This window comes from Geospiza fortis, unplaced genomic scaffold, assembly GCF_000277835.1.
Source record: "Geospiza fortis unplaced genomic scaffold, GeoFor_1.0 scaffold192, whole genome shotgun sequence".
Classification (NCBI taxonomy): Eukaryota; Metazoa; Chordata; class Aves; order Passeriformes; family Thraupidae; genus Geospiza; species Geospiza fortis.
The window spans coordinates 7,824,221-7,840,322 of NW_005054315.1; the positions used below are offsets into that span (position 1 = coordinate 7,824,221).

General features: G+C 43.1%; 1 protein-coding gene across 1 annotated transcript in view; it reads right to left on the minus strand.

Annotated features, from left to right (window-relative positions):
- The window catches only part of NPAS2 (neuronal PAS domain protein 2), a 53,600-nt gene that overhangs the window by 29,342 nt on the left and 8,156 nt on the right, over window positions 1-16,102 (minus strand). Inside the window, exons 4-7 of the mRNA XM_031056146.1 lie at window positions 16,053-16,097; window positions 12,657-12,746; window positions 6,627-6,747; window positions 5,505-5,618 (exon numbers count right to left, since the gene is read on the minus strand). Of these exons, the coding sequence (XP_030912006.1) occupies window positions 5,505-5,618; window positions 6,627-6,747; window positions 12,657-12,746; window positions 16,053-16,097 (370 nt within the window). The remainder of the gene's footprint in view (window positions 1-5,504; window positions 5,619-6,626; window positions 6,748-12,656; window positions 12,747-16,052; window positions 16,098-16,102) is intronic.

The following is a 16,102-nucleotide window of genomic DNA, read 5'->3' on the forward strand; positions in this document are numbered from 1 at the left end:
ATGAAGTGAATGAAAACATGTTTTAAAAACCCCAGATGACACTTTATTCAGTTAATAATAGTACAGCAGTCAGTTGCTCGGTCATCTTACTTCAGCTTGGAATGTGTAAAATATAATCTTCCTAAGATAGCAAACCTCCTGCTTATGCCATTTGAAAGAAGAAATCCCTCCTTCCTACTTTGTCAAGAGATGTTAATATTTAAAGAACCAGTCTTAGTGACTGTCAAACAAATTGAACAGTGATTTCAAAAAGTACAAGCCAAACAGACCAGAATAAAATCAAATTTTTTTCATATAAATTAATTCAGGCCTCAGATGAACAGAATATTTGGCAATTAACAGATATAATGAAGAAATCCAAAGTGCTGGTGGCAAGCCAGACTGCTCTCAGTAGATATGTAGATGAGTAACAGAGACACTGTCCATACATCACCTGTCCACTTTGATCTACTCTCTCCTCTTTCCTCCTCCTGTTTCTCCCCTGGCCATCCTGTGTTGAATGATATGAATGGTATGATATGTGTGATATGAATCCCAAGTAGATTCCTTAGGACAGGAATGATGTCTTTTCTTTGCATAGAGAGCCTAGCATGAGTGCTGCATATGGTTAGCTGTAGCTTCTATGATATTGTTAATAGCAAATGATAATATGGGGCTCTTGGTTCTGATCAAAATATTCATTTTGGATTGAGTTATTCTTGTTTCAGCATATACATATGGAGGCTCAAGATCAATGTATCTTCTGTATGAACTGTTTACTTATTTTAAAAATTAATTCAGATGCAATTAATTTTTCTGGAAGTTAAGAGTTTTTTCTTCCTCAACATAGTAATTTTCTTGATGCTTATTATTATATCTGAGAGATGTATCAGCTAACAGTAGAGTATCTTCCATTATTAGCATTCAGCAACCAGATACTTCCTGAGTTTCCATGTAATTGGGAACAAAAATGCACAATTTTAAATTCCACTATAATATTACATTACTTGATTAGGAACTCTTTTCACATAATGCTTATCTACTTCTTCAAGAGAAAAGCTTCAGGGATTTTGGATGAAAGGACAGATCTATCACTTAAAAGATGCTGGTGGTCCTTTTTAATATTGATTAACTCTTTGAAAGGGAGGACTCTGGTTTTGTCCCTTTCAGGAGTTTTTAAGCAAGTGTGTCACTTCAGAAAGAAGAAACCAGAGCCAATATTTGGACATATAATTATGAGAGATCTTTGTGCGTTTACAAATGTACAAACAATTTTCACAGGAGGAATATATCCAACCCATCTTATCATTTCTTATCTGAGTGAGCTATTAAGCGGCTTTGTAAAATAATGTATTTTCACTTGATCTGACATTTTATACTGGAGCTGAGCATTTCTTTGGACTTTTGGGGAGAGTTACCTTCATTACTTGCCTTCCCCCTCAGCCCTCAGGCAAGACTGGGTGAGAGCCACTGTATTATTCATTGGTGATGCTGATATGACTCTCTCTCTTATCAGGTACTACAGGTTAATAGGTACAGTGATGCACTTGGCTCCCACAGATACGAGTTCCCTTCATGACTCTCGTTAAAATCTGGGCTACAGACCCAGAACCTGAAATATATAAAAATATTGGACAGAGCTCCTATTTACAAATAAAACAAAAACCAACCCTGATGATCTGACAGCATGTAGGCATATCTCACAGAAGCAAAAAGGAATTCCACCTTCCTCATCTGAGTGGCCCATGGGCCACCTCCTTTCCTCTCACGGGACTACTGAATCTTCACATCAGGTTACAGTCCTGCTTTTCTCATTGAAGCTTAATTAATGATGATTATATAATCCTCCCAAATGGAAAATCAAATCTCTTGTATTTGATTTAGCACAGCCAGTGACTCATGCAGCACTCTGCACAGCTTGCATTGCTGTCTCACTGGTCAGCTGCTCTCACTTGGGCACAGCCAGTGCAGTGGGGATTCACTCAGGTGCAGGCAGCTGATGTCACATCCCTGATGCAGACACAGCTGCAGAAATGCTCTGCAGCAGGGTTTGCAGAGTACAGATTCCTCAGTACCAGTCAAAGTGTGCATGCTCTTGCTGACCCTGGCACTGGGCTGTGTAGCTCCTCTAGCCCACAGCTGTAGCTGACCCTAGGAGCTCCAGGGACAGTGATCTCCTGAAAGACTGAAAACTTGCTGTGAACTGTGAGAGCTTTCCTGGGCAATTTCTGGGCCCTGTACATGCATGTCCCTGCCTCTTCTGGGATCAGCAAAGATGCCAGTGACTGCTCCTCTGTGGGAGCAGCATGGGTTCGATGTAGATTGTGTGTGATCTGGCTCCCTGACAGCAATTCTGGTGACAAGTCACCTTGGCAGATATCAGGTATTTGTCCTACTTCAGCATGAAAAAAAATATCTTTGGCATCTCAGTATGACAGCCTTTAAAGCCTCAGAGCTCCCATTAAAGTTAGGGAGAGAAGCTAAGCTCCTAACTGGCTTTCTAAGCTGCAATCCTTCAAATTAATCCATTCAAACCCATTCCTATATGATGTTCTCAGCCAGAAGTCAACAATGAGATTAAGGGGGAAGGTATAAAGGAGGAGGGAGGGGGGCAAGGTGACTGGGAACTCACATGCATGACCTCCTTGCCCCAAAACACTGTATGAGCAATGAACAATAATAAAATAAGCCTAAGGAGATGATAATTCAAAAGAGGTTACATAAAAGGCTATGTGGAAGTAGAATAAAGATAGGGACATTTCTGTTAAAGAGGGTGAAGTAGGACCTACCAGTTCTTAAAAACATCAGCAAAGGTTAAATGAGAAGGAATGGAGACAGATTTACTCCTGCTATGACTCTACATTGATGACAACAGAATAGCTAAGTATCCTGACAGGATATAATCTGCCCAGGGATAAAAGAACTTCCCTGGCCATAGAGGCTCTGGCATCCTTGTGGCAGGAACACGCAGGCTGAGTGGGCTCAGAGTGTGCTCAGCAAACCATTGGAAATAAAGGTAGGAGTTTGCATTGAGTGGCTAAAAAGGAATGGCAGGATTTGTATTTAAGGAACATCCTGTATCAGTCTCCCATGTGTAAAAACATGCTCACACTTCCACTGCTGTGAAAAGCTACAGGGAAAAACATTCTTCAGTACATTCATAAGGAATGTCTCCTGCTAATTAAGCCTAATTTGCAATTTCTGTCTTTCTCCCCCAGCTAACTCTTTTCTTATCTTTAGCTTAGAATCCTTCCTGCACAAACACCTCCAAAAAGCAGGCTTTGGGGCCAGCTGATCCTATGCATATAGGACAAATGCTGCCCTGAGTGATGTGTCTCTCCCACCATCCTTCCCACCACTTTCTCTCTTGCCCACTTGGCCTCACACCTGGAGGATGGATGACTGGAGAATGGGTATTTATTTAACAGGAGGAAAAGAGGGCAATTGCTGTCAGGCCCAACAGGTGACAGCCCTGAGGAGCATGGACTGGGGGATGGTGCCTGGTAACTGTAGGCCAAGCAGAGGCAGGAACCCAGTCCACCCCTGCAGCCACCAGATTCTTGGAGTTGTTAGCGCCACAAGCCCCTGTGCCAAAGCACAGGTGCCTGCCCCTAGCCCTTGGGTGGCTTCTCCAAAGGGTGGAGCATTCCTATGGTGCTCACTTGAGCTGATTCTCCTGTGCCTTGCTCAGGGTGCAGCTGGCTGGTGCAAGGAGCCCAGTGGATCCAAGGACAGCCACTTTGGAGGTCTGCACCCTCCTCTGGCTGCTCACCCTCTAAGCCAAGGGTATCAGCTCCCAAGCAAACAGCTGGCTGCTGCTACATGTGAGTCCAGGACACTCGCTTCCACCACTGCTGGGAGGCAGCCATGGGGGTGACTCCCAGCCAAAGGGGAGCAGTGCTGGACATGCACTGGTGAGGCATTTCCATCAGGCTCTGCCCTGAACTGGCGAAACTAAAGTCAGATGGCAAAGGGGCCAGGAGGCACCATCTCACAGAGCCTGGTAAGGCTGCCCCTCCCTGTCAACCAGAGGGGCAGGCTGCAGCAGAGATGGGAAGAAAGTGGAAGAGACAAAATAAAGTGAAGATTTAGAAAAAAGTGGCACAAAAGGGGAAAAAATGTGAAGAAGAAAGCACATGACTTGTTTGAAGGCTATTAAGATGGGGTCTTTGGAAAATGATTTGGTGTCTTCTGAAATCAATATGTTCCCATTTAGTTTCTATACATTAAGCTAGGAAAGATAGCTGTAATGTAAGTTTTATCATTTTTCTGAGAAATAGCCACCGATGAAATAGCTGGGATGTGAAATCCTAACGGGTAAGGGGGCAATATTAATGTCAGGCTAAAAGAAAGGGCTGAAAATCCTTGAAGAAAATGGATCAGAAATTCCCCTGGTAGAAATGTATCCTTATGAGTCAGCACCTGAAATCCGGTTTCTGCTCTAGAAAACAGAACAGCTTGGTGTGCGCGTCTGTCAGGCAGGCGCACTTCACTTCATTCAAACTAGAAAGCATACAGGCAGCTACATTTTTTTATACAAATAGAGCCTCAAATCAGATGGCACCAAACAAGAAATACATATCTCCATCCTGCATGTAGGTTTCTATTCTAGTCATGTGGAGCAAAAGCAGAAAGTTAAATGGGGACAGGGACTTTTTTTTCACAGCGTGGCGTGCAGTTTTTGGAAAGTGCGGTGGGGAATTTTTTTGCAGAGGATGACCTATTTGGAACAATACCAGCAACTTTGGAAATGCCACTCTGGAGTTCAGTCAGGCAAGTAACTAAAGCAAACTTGGGCAGGCAGGAGAAGGAAAGGAATAAAAGAGTATTTCATTTCTGACACTAATGGCCGTGCAGCAATCTGTTTGTTAGAGAATGGGTGAGGTGGAAATCTGCTCTTCACCCCTTGAAAGATGGTTTCCCTGGACTGACTGTGGTGCATTAGTGACTATGCTGACTGCATGTCTTCCCTTTTTTTTGGAGAGTACTGGGTTTTGCAGTGCTGGAGAGGAATGCAAAATGGCAGCTGGAGAAGGAGGTGGGTGGCAGTGTCCACAGCCATTCTGATGAAACGTGGCACTGCTGTCTTTCCCCAGGATTTTGCAGAGAAGGGTGACAAGACAGATTTGGCAGGTTATCAGTTCTGGCATGGAATTTGTGTTTAAAGTAAACCAGCAGATAAGGCAGCAAGATTATAATCTTGCTAATAGGTGGGGTCTTAGCACACAGTATCAGTGAGCACAAATAACCCTCATCTAAACTACTCATTATTTGCAAACTTACCCAGAGTCCAGGATCACTGCAAGTGAAGGGCAGTAACAAAAGCAACTACCACAATTTCTTTCACTCATCACATGTATTCATCCAGCTATTGCAACTCAGCCATGAGATCCGTGAGAAGCAAAATTTATCCCATAATGTTAAAAATAGTTCTGTCAGATAAAAGCCTGTCTTGTTCAATGGAGCAATACTTATATTTTATTTTACACAGCTAAAGGAACATTTATACAACAATTAAAGCTTACCATTGCTGTAAGACCGAAAATTTCCTACAAATTTTATGTATTCATATGTTGGAAATTCCTTTGGGTTCAAACTTCCTCTCAGAAGATGACAATAAAACTCTAGTTCATTGTCAGCTGGATTGTTAAAAGAAGAAGAAGAAGAAATAAATATACTATTTCAGCTAAACACAACCAATGGTGTCTTCCAACCCCAATCTTGCCACTGCCAGCACAAGAGCAGCTTGTTACCACTCAGGAGTCCTCAACACCAATGTGCTATACATTGCAGGAGCAGAGGCTCTGCAAGAAAGCCTTGCAGGGATGCAGGTTGCACAGCACTGTGCCCAGGTGTGCCTGGAGCTTGGGGACAGCTTTGGAGACTCGCCCTTCTCTGACACACTTCATCACAGGAGTTACACAGCCACAGCCTTGGTGCAGCCACAGAGAGAACTGGGTTCTTCACTTACTGCTTTTTTCTGTTTAGGCTCCTCACAACTCACAGCTGTTCTACATATTGTGTTGGAAAACTATGCCTAATTACCTCAAAACATCTATTACATTAACTTTGGCATATCAGCTATCAGCTGCAGGTTTTGTATGATACAGTAGATTGGGCAGCTGTACATCTTACATTATTGTGTCTTTTTTGGTTTTCTGCATCTTATCTCCTAGAGTGAGTAAGGCTGAGGAAGTAAAAACATTTCCAAGGAAATCAAATTTCAATTGGAAAAAGAATTACAATAGTTATAGAGGTATTTTTTGACTGTAAGGCAAACCAAATTACGCCACATTAGCTGATCTCTGAACAACATCTTACTTGAACAGGCTGAAATATCAATTAAGATGTGATTTGTCTCAGGCGAACTCTCAATTTCCATCAGCTAACCTATTTTCCTTAGCTGTCTCAAATGATATGATATTTAATAATTAACATAACTGCAAGTAGTCTTAGCCTAGTAAAATAAAGGCAAAGAGTTTCATTTAAAAATAGAACCAAAGGGTCATTCCAGGTGGCAAGATCTCTTTGAAAGGCTATGAACCTAATTTTTTTATTGCACATCACATACAAAACTCTTTCTGGGAGAAAATTTTTTATCCTGCCTGTGCTTTTTCATTTACTAGAGAAGACACAATGAAACTTACTTTTTAGGTAATCGGATGAGGCAGAATCTGTCATAAGCATACAAGAAGATAACATCTTATAAATTTCTGAATGTTCTTGTTCTGGGAGGAAGTTTAACAAATTCTGATCCAAGACATCACACTGCAAAGAGAAATAAGTTTTGAGACAAACAGAAATATCACAACAAGCAACACTTGCAGAGATGTGCAACAAGATGTGATACAAAGCCTGTGGCATTTGACAGGAGTTTCCTCACTGATTTCCAGGTGTTCTAAAACAGAGGGGGAACCTGTTGGACCAACTGAGTGGCCACTTCTCTGTGGGTTGGTCATAAGATTAAGTCTCAGCAATCAGCAATATCTGATGTTTCTCAGAGACCATCAGATGCAGCAGGTATGTCCATGCAATTAAACGATGAGACCTGGGAGAGGGCTGGAAAAGGGTGTCTGGCTCCCCATACTGCTACTAAGCTCCATGCACAAGCCTGTTGTGCATCACTGGGATTTGTTCTCTCCCTGACAGAGCCTGATTTGCAGGAGCAGTGAGGCTGAGAGTCAGCCAGGTCAGTCCCAGATCAAGCTCCTTCCCGGGGGGATCCCCTCAGCTCCTGGGAAATGCCCTTGGGGTGGCAGGTCTGGTTCCCCACTTTCTGCATCCTGGCAGGTGGGAGCAGGGAGAAGGGGACTTCCACGCCTGGACATAACTTTACAGCAGTTAGTCTCCTGGGAGGGGAGCTTCACAGTGCCACCAACACAAGCCCTCCCTCTGGCCAGCCATGAGCTGAATATCCGTGTGCCTCCAGCCCCATGATCAGCTGGCTTGAACCTGAATCCATCCAAAATCTAGGAACTGAGATTTGGGAATGGAAAGAGGAGATTGACTTGTGCAAAAGGCCACGGCTGGCTCAGAGTGGAGACAACAATGAGTCTGTCATGGGCTGCCAAGAGGAAGGTGTTCCTATGCCCAGTGTGGTGACTAACCCAACAGAGTGCATCTGAAAGGAAGCCTGAGATAAAGTGACTCTCCAATGGCATCAACTTACATCTGTCCCACTTGACACTACCTCAGGCTGAGCTGGCACACTGACACAGCTTTGTGTGTCATCAGAGCAGCTTCTATCAGACTGTACAGTCATGCTGAAAACATGTAAGCTCTGTATGAGACTGGCAAGTTATTAACCATCATCTATTTGTGTAAGATTGTGCTTTGGTTTCCATCTGCTTTCTATTCATGCTAGCTTTTCTGTGTGGAATTCCTGTTTAGAGTGGTGAAACTCATTGAGCAGATTTTAAAAACCAGAGTGCTATGCTTTATACACACACCTTAACAAGAATATATCACTTTAGATGATTCAGTTATAAGTATTATATATGCTTATTACTTGACTATATTGTGAAGAATACTCAAAAGTTATTTTTGTGGCTTTAGTTTATATCTTATTAATGTGAATCCTACTGCTACAGTTTGCGATAAAGGTTTTGTATATATGTATAAATACATACACACTTCTATATACATATACTACACTTGACAAAATATAGTACATTGTTTCATGTAATTTTTTGGGGGGAAAAGGAAGAGAGAGCCTTTGACAGGAAACTGCACTGGTGAGTTCTGCTCAAGGCTTAGGTGCAAATCTCAGAATTTTTTTTCTCCTGTAAATAATAATGATACCACCAGGTTAATTAGTGTCCCATCTACTCTTCAGTAACTGCAGGAAAACTAGATGTGAGCCATCACCACTCCTCTAACTAAAACCTTTTGTCTCCATACTGTGACCAAGCTCCAATTCCAAACTCTCGCTTCTTGCAGAGGTTTGGCACGCCTGTAAAACAGTGCACAGAACAGAACTTCTGGATCTTGTACACATCAAGACTTCAACAATGCTCTTGAATCAATATGTCAATCCAGAATACATTGCTAAGTCAAACAGAGAGATGGAAGCAAATATTCCACTGTCTCACTGGAACTGTGGAAAATGCCAAGCAAGCTATTCATAGCTAATTCTGCACCAGACCCAAGGAGCAGACATCTGATGCTATGGCAAAAAGGTGGGTGGTGAAACAGATAAGCTCTGCAAAGGGATCTGGACAGACTGGATCAAAGACCTGAGACCAACTGTATGAGGGTGCAACAAGGCAAAGTACCACATCCTGCCCTTGGGTCACAACTAGGCAGAAGGTGGTACTTTGCCCTGTTGGACCCTCACACAGGCAGAAGTGCTACAGGGTGGCTGGGAAGATGCCCAGTGGAAAAGGACCTGGGGGTGCTGGTACACAGCTGCTGAACATGAGCCAGCAGTGCTCAGGTGGCCAAGAAGGCCAATGGCATCCTGGCCTGTACCAGCAGTAGTGTGGCCAGCAGGAGCAGGGCACTGATTGCCCCCTCTACTGGGGACTGGTGAGGCCACACCTCGAGTGCTGCATCTAGTTCTGGGTTCCTCAATTCATCTCCCACTGAGGTGCTGGAGTGTGTCCAGAGAAGGACAACAGAGCTGGGGAAGGGTCTGGAGCACAGGTCTTACAAGGACCAGCTGAGGGAGTTAAAATTGTTTAGCCTGGAGAAAAGGAGGCTCAGGGGAGACCTTATCATACTCTTAAAACTATCTGAAAGGAGGTTGTGGTGACGTGGGGGTTGTCTCTTCTCCCAGGCAACCAGTGACAGGACAAGGGGAAATGGACTCCAGCTGCACCAGGGGAGGCTCAGGCTGGACATCGGAAAAAATGTCTTTATGAAAGAGTGATTAAGCATGAGAAGAGGCTGCCCAGGAAAGTGGGCAGAATCACCATCCCTGGAAGGGTTCAAAAAATGAGTGGACATGGCACTTTGGTTTAGTGGGCATGGTGGTGTTAGGTCAAAGGTTGGACTTGATGATTTTGCAGGTCTTTTCTGACCTGATTCTATTGATAAAATTTGACCATCCGTGATAAAAATGGATCAGTTAGAGGGGAATGGTTTGCAGCTCTGTCTAATTATTCTGTAGTGAGCAGTTCTGTGCCACTGGCTGAGACAGCCAGAGTATTGCTGAATGAGATAGGCAAAGCAGACAAAAGATAAACTACAATGACTGTGGGTAGACTTGTTAGATGAACTATGTTAATGCACAGTTTTGCTGCTAAGCCTGGAATCTACTCTGCATCTTCAAATCTATGGATCCTGCTAAGCAAAGCTTTGGAGTATTTACTCCTGAAAGCTAAGGCAGGCAAAGAACACTTTTGCCTACATGGATGCTGGTCTGTTCTAAACACAATACATCAAGTTCTGTAGTAATGGGATGCATAGTTAAAATATTTCTGCAATTTCAACAAAACAGCTGTACTTCAGAATGGAACTCCTTCCTCATAATTTCATTGCTTTTACTGCGGGATGGGGGTAGTGGTTAGGTGGAAAAATTCTTGCTGCAGGGAGAAAAAAAATCAAAGGATCTAAGCAAACATGGTGACTAGGAAAGGGATGGTGGAGGGCTGCAAATGAGACAAGTTTGTTTCCCATCAAAACAATAAATAAAGATGGCTATGCACTCGTGTGCTGGGATTTGGCCCCTGTATGAACCTGTATGTCCTGCACTGATTCCCACTGCTATCCTGTAACAGCAACACAGCATGATTAATTTCTGCACACTGTAAGGTGCTGTGTCCTGGATTCTTCCACCCTGAGGCTTGCCTTAAGCACCCAACACAGCAGAGCAGCTCCTTGAGTTTCACTGGGTCGCCCCTGAGGAGAAATCTCAACCCTGCCGGGGACCTTCTGGAAAAGCAGGCAAGAAGGGACAGGGAGGACTCTTCTCAAGAGACTGCATATTCTTGGAGTCATAGTGTGCCATCTGACTGGCAAATGCTATGAGTTGTGATCAGATTTCAGTGAGTTCACTTCAGTTAAGAGCCATCCTCACCATGTGAGCTAGACCTCTCCATCTCAACTAACCCTATGAGTAGTTTCCAGACCTCATTAAAAAAAAACAAACTACAATTACAACAGGGGAAGTTTGTGTCTGAAAATTCTCCATGGAAGTATGGGAAGCTGTGTTAAAGAGAACCGGATATATTTGTTCTCAGCACTGGAACTTTCATGATTTTAATGAAAGAAAATACATCAGTTTTCTTAACAGGAGCCCTGAGAGAGCCCTGCTTTGCATTCTGCACAGTTTTGCATTCCTTTCATTGTACAAAGCAGAAGATTTTCAGAGTATTTTTTCCCTGCTGTCACAGAGGAGAAAGAATTGGTATTTTGTCCCTCAAACAGTGACTGAATTTCGCTTACAAATAGATCCTCGAGGTAAACAAAATAAGCCACATAGATTTTCCAGATAGCACTCCGATCAGTTTTAAAACTTAAAAAAAACAAATGACAAGGGCAACAGAGGACTAAAATACCCAGTGTGCACCTAGAAGCATCTTCAGCTGGGCCCCTGCCCATGGCCACAGTGATTTGCCAACCTGAGGCAGGCAGAAGCCTTTATTCCTTGCTCAGTTATGGCCTCTGGGATGCTCCCTCTGCATGTGTGGGCTGGTGGGGCCATTGTTAACCACCACCACTCCAGCAGCTCCAGCAAGGTCTGCTCCACCTGCAGCCCGGTCAGGCCGGTCCCTGACTTGGACTGCCATGTGCTGCTTCTATGCAAATAAAAAGTAATGTCCATCTTTACCCTTATTTTGGGCTGGATATCATGTCAGGTTATCACACAAAGCATGTCTTTGGGAGAAAACCAATTTATGTTGTGATGGTGCAACTCAGGAATTGTAAACCTGAATCTATCCATGTTCAGTCAGGGCTTCAGACTTCAGGCACAGGGTCTGAAATGTGTCTTCCTGAAGAGGAATACTTTCCCTCAGCAAATCTAGCATCTCCACTAAGAATCAGTATTTGAAAGGGATAGCAATGAAACCTCCAAATGATGAAAACAAGGAAATCTCATGGAAATCAGTAAGTGTATGAAAACCCCACAGCCTGTGTGTAGGACAGAGCTCTCCCCACCCTTGAAGTGAGGAAAATGTCAGAAAACAGTCAAGTACTGGTCTTCTAAACTGTTGAGGATGAAAGAAAACTGAAATAGATAGACTCAGTTCAATCTGTTGTTGCGTAGCAATATTTTTGCATTTACCAGGAGCTGCTCTTGCATCAAGTTCTTTTGTCTCAGAAGAAAATAATTTTTGTTCTTATTCCAGCAAGGTAGTGTTGTGAAATACATTTGTCTGGGTGAAAAACATAACACATATTTGGTGAAAAACCAAATCAGAGAAAGATAATTGTAATTTTCTTAAGAACATGGCAGGGGGTAGTACAATAATGATTTGGCAGCTAATTTTTTCTCCTGGGCATGTATTTATTTGAGACCGGGGTACTAAAAATGAGTGTGAGGATTAATCCATAATTATTGTGCCATTTCTCCTAGAGCAGCCTTAGCAACAGGAGCAGGGTTAGGAGCAGTCCCTCTCCCCTGCTCCTCCAGCCCAAGCCAAAGCACAGGAGTGCCTCCTGGAGCAGCACACAGACAAAAGAAGCTGAATGTGCTGAGCATCGGCTGCACTGGGGTACAGTTGCACCCAGCATCAGCTCCACCAGCAGCTCCTGGGAGCAGCGTGCTCCCCTTGGGAAAGCACAGGGGAGCTGCAGGGAGAGCTGTCAGCAGCCTCCAGCTAACTCCAGATTCAATGGGGCTTTTGTCCTTTACCTCCCTGGGAGCAAAATAAGGCCCTTAACAAGCTCCTCACTGAGCTGCCAGCAGCACTGGTGCTATTCTCTGCTAGCTTAGAAATCAGAGATGGAAAAGATCAGCCAGGTCACCCTGTCCCTCCCCTGGCCAGACTATTCCTGCAGAGCTTTTTCCATTCAAGCTGAAGTGCCTCATAGCAACAAAAACCTGAAGGATATGAATCAGACAGAGAGAGTGCAGAGCTGAGCAACAGCAGCAGCCAGCATAATGCAGGGACAAACTCCCTCACCACATTTTCAGGAAAACACCACCCCCAGCACTGTTTTACACTGCTCCTACAAGTGCAGTGCCCAATTCTACAAGGTGTAGTAGAAAAGGCAGTGCCAGAATTACTCACCGGTAAATGCCCCAGAAGAGGTGTGATGCTGTCAGACACATAGATGATGCTTCCACCTGTGGTTACTGCTATAATGAAGCCATCTAATGCCTAAGGAAAACAGACAAGTGCAGAGTGCTTTAATAGGAATGAGTGGTGTAAACAGGACATCTCATCATGTATTGATCAAAACAGTTTGACTTCGGCACCATATTGTTATCGAGTTGTAGGAATGTTATCTCAAGTTGCAGAACAGTAATTCTCTGATTTTACAGTCTGATTTAACTTTTACAAGACTCTTTGTAGTCTAATAAAACCTACTATTGAAGCAACAAAGGGCTCACAGGAACATTTCATGTCTCAGTTTTTAAATTAATCACACATTTTAATAATGCAAAATGACTAAGACTGGATCCCTTGGAAGTTATTAAAATGAACATTTGAGCTCTGTGTAAATATCAAAGGACGATGAAAGGATGCAGTCCTGTCTCAAAATGGTACTTCTCAGCAAACCCCATAAATCTCAGTTTGTATTAATGTAACATTGTATATTACTGGGCTTTCATGTAAGTAAAAGCAATGCAAATGATCAAATAATCCTTAGCCTGAGTTTTAATTGAGTGATTTATTTTAAAGGTCATGGTATTAGATTACTCATTCCAAGACAAATTCACCCTTCTGCAGAGTTTCTTCCTCACTTTGGTCCCATCTTGTGGTAAGCCCCTCCACTCCTAGGACTGAAGGGAAATGTCAGCCTTATCCCCACCCTCTGCACAGGAGCAATTTCACCTTCAAAATGAGTCTCTTCTTTACTCTCAGCTGCCAAGTTTTGAGCTAAGTTTTGCTCAAAATTAAACCTAGGTGGATTTTGAGATCTAAGGCAAGATTAACTTAATTTTTCGGGGGATCCTCCTCAGAGTGAAATAAAGCTAGATGATCTTCAGATCACTGTAAGGAGAACATCTCAAAAAATTAAGACACAACAGTAGGTGCTCAGATAATATATTAAAACCTTCCCATTGTCATTAGGGAGTCACCAGTGAGGCTCCCAACCCTTCAAGTCGAGCCAGTCTGGGTCCTTCCTGTCAGTTCCCCGATATTCTGGAGTCAGTTTTGCCAGCAGTACTTGAGCAGCAAAGGCCCTGCAAGCACAACTGAATCACAGCAGTGTTTGACAATGCTCCAGGGGCCATACCTGCTCAGGAGACAGGCGTGCTGCAAACAGCCTGACCAGAGAGCCACGGCAGCATTACTAAACCATACCACAAATCCAGGCCTGCCTCCAAGCCAGACTTGCAGTTGATCTTGTAAGCCCCAGCACATCCTTCCCCCCCGCTGACTTCAATAAGGGAAAGAATTCTGAGAATACTGGAAAATGCTAATTGTTAAAAAAAAAAAAAAGGGAAAATACAAAGCCTTGAATAAAGACACAAACATATGTTCCTTTTTCCAGAGAATGCTGAGCACCCACAACTATTTAAGTCAATGGGAATCTGCTGGTGCTTCAATCCTTTGAAAAGCAAGTCAATAACTTATACCCCAGTAGAAGAGTGAGTGTTTAGCATCTCTGAAAACCCTCCAGCTGCTATAGTTAGTTTGATTTTGTTAATCTAGGTGCAGAGAATATGTTTTTCTTTAGTGCAGTACATTCAAGCTGTTTTCTAAAAAAGCATGATAGCTGTTAACCCATGGAAGAGAGCAGTGGTTTTACAAGGCAGTTGGATCGTGCATGTTACTATGGTGAAGGTTGTTAGTTTTTAAAAAATCAAGTCTTTATTTCATATCCAATGCAAATTACACACAGTGACTCATATCAGTGCTTTGTGGTGAAATCAAGTTAATGTTTGCATACATAACTCTATTTTTATTTACTTGCAACTGGACATTCCAACATTAAGGGAGCATTTTCATCTTCAAAGGTTTTACTATTGCATCAGTCCTAGACAGACAAACAGCCTAATGCCCACTGTAATTTGGTGACAGCCTTTTCAATGTGGTAAGAAAAGGCCATTTTCAGGAAAGCTGATATATTACTGCAGTCAATTATGCCTTGAGTCTTTTGAATTAGTGCTCAGAAAAAACCCTACCCATCTTTTAATATCAGGATGGGAAAAACTTCAAGCAGTCTTGTCCAAATGCTAATAAAATAAGATTAGTAGAAAGGCAAAATAGCAGGGAATGATGAACATCTGTCACAACAGGACATCCCAATACCCAATGTTATCTTGAAGGGCATGGAAAATCACAGTAGCAAGAAGGTGATTTATAAGCTGGGAAACCAAAAGTGATTGTTTTAATCTAAAATTGTGTAGTATACAAGCAGAATCAACAAAGACCCAACCTGTCAAAACAACAGTCAATTTACTGCTATCTGAGGGACATATTTCAGTGCAGACTGAAGGAGTTATGTGTGTTAAGTTCCTGTGCACAGAGATGGAAATGGGTGGTTGTCAGAGCAATGGGAGCAAAGTGTCTCATAAAACTAGTCCAGGGGAGTCTCATCACAACAAATTGCAATGGCCAAAGGACTGCCAGCCTCTGGGAGCCAGCAACGTGCTCTGGCTTTATGCCACTCCTTGGTGGTGAAGTTGTTCCCCACATCCTTCCCTGCCCATCACCAGAGCCTGGATCATGTGCCATGTTCACACCATTTGTGGGAGGAGAAGCTTGTTCTCAAAGGACACTGGGGGGCTATGCAACATCTGTGTGTTTAGTACAGGAGAAGACCCTGGCTAAAGGCAGTTCTAGCTATTACTGAGAGAGAAAAATGCATTCTAGCAACTCATTTGCTTTTCATTTTGAACCTAAACACCATTGCATCGCGTCCCTTCAAATCCCAGCTAGCATTAAAAGAACCAAGCATTAAAAGAATGTGCTATAATTGAAAACCTATGATTGGGAAATGCTAGAACAAGAGGTGTTTGATAAGGGCCTTGAAAATCAGAGTGGAAATACCAACTGTATCAAACCAAGAGGAGCTGTCAGGCTTTATCTGCTTGTTCAGCACCTAGCACTAGAGGGATGCGACACCACTGCGTTTCAGGTGCTAATATTGCATAAATATTAGATGGTAACAACCCCTTCCAGGAACAGGAGAAAAACAGCCATTTGCCCTTTACCTCACCTCTGTTTGTAAAAAAAAACAAACCTGTGTTTTGAATCTTTGCCCTGAACTTCTTTTCTTGGGAGTTGGTGCACAGCTCTGCAGGCTGCAGCAGCATAGCACAATGGTACTGCTGAGAGGGAAGAGCAACAGGTGGGGACTTTAACCCCAGTGACAGCTCTGCTTGATAGTCAAATACAGCAGTTCCCAAAACCTCCTCGTTTGGAACTGCAGGTGACAGTTTGCTCTAAATGCACGGGCGTTTCCATGAGTGCTAGACAAAATGTCTAGGAAAGGTGTATGTGCATGTTTACCTCCAACATCAGCTGGGTGAATTCTTCATTGCTGAGAAATGAAGGCTTCC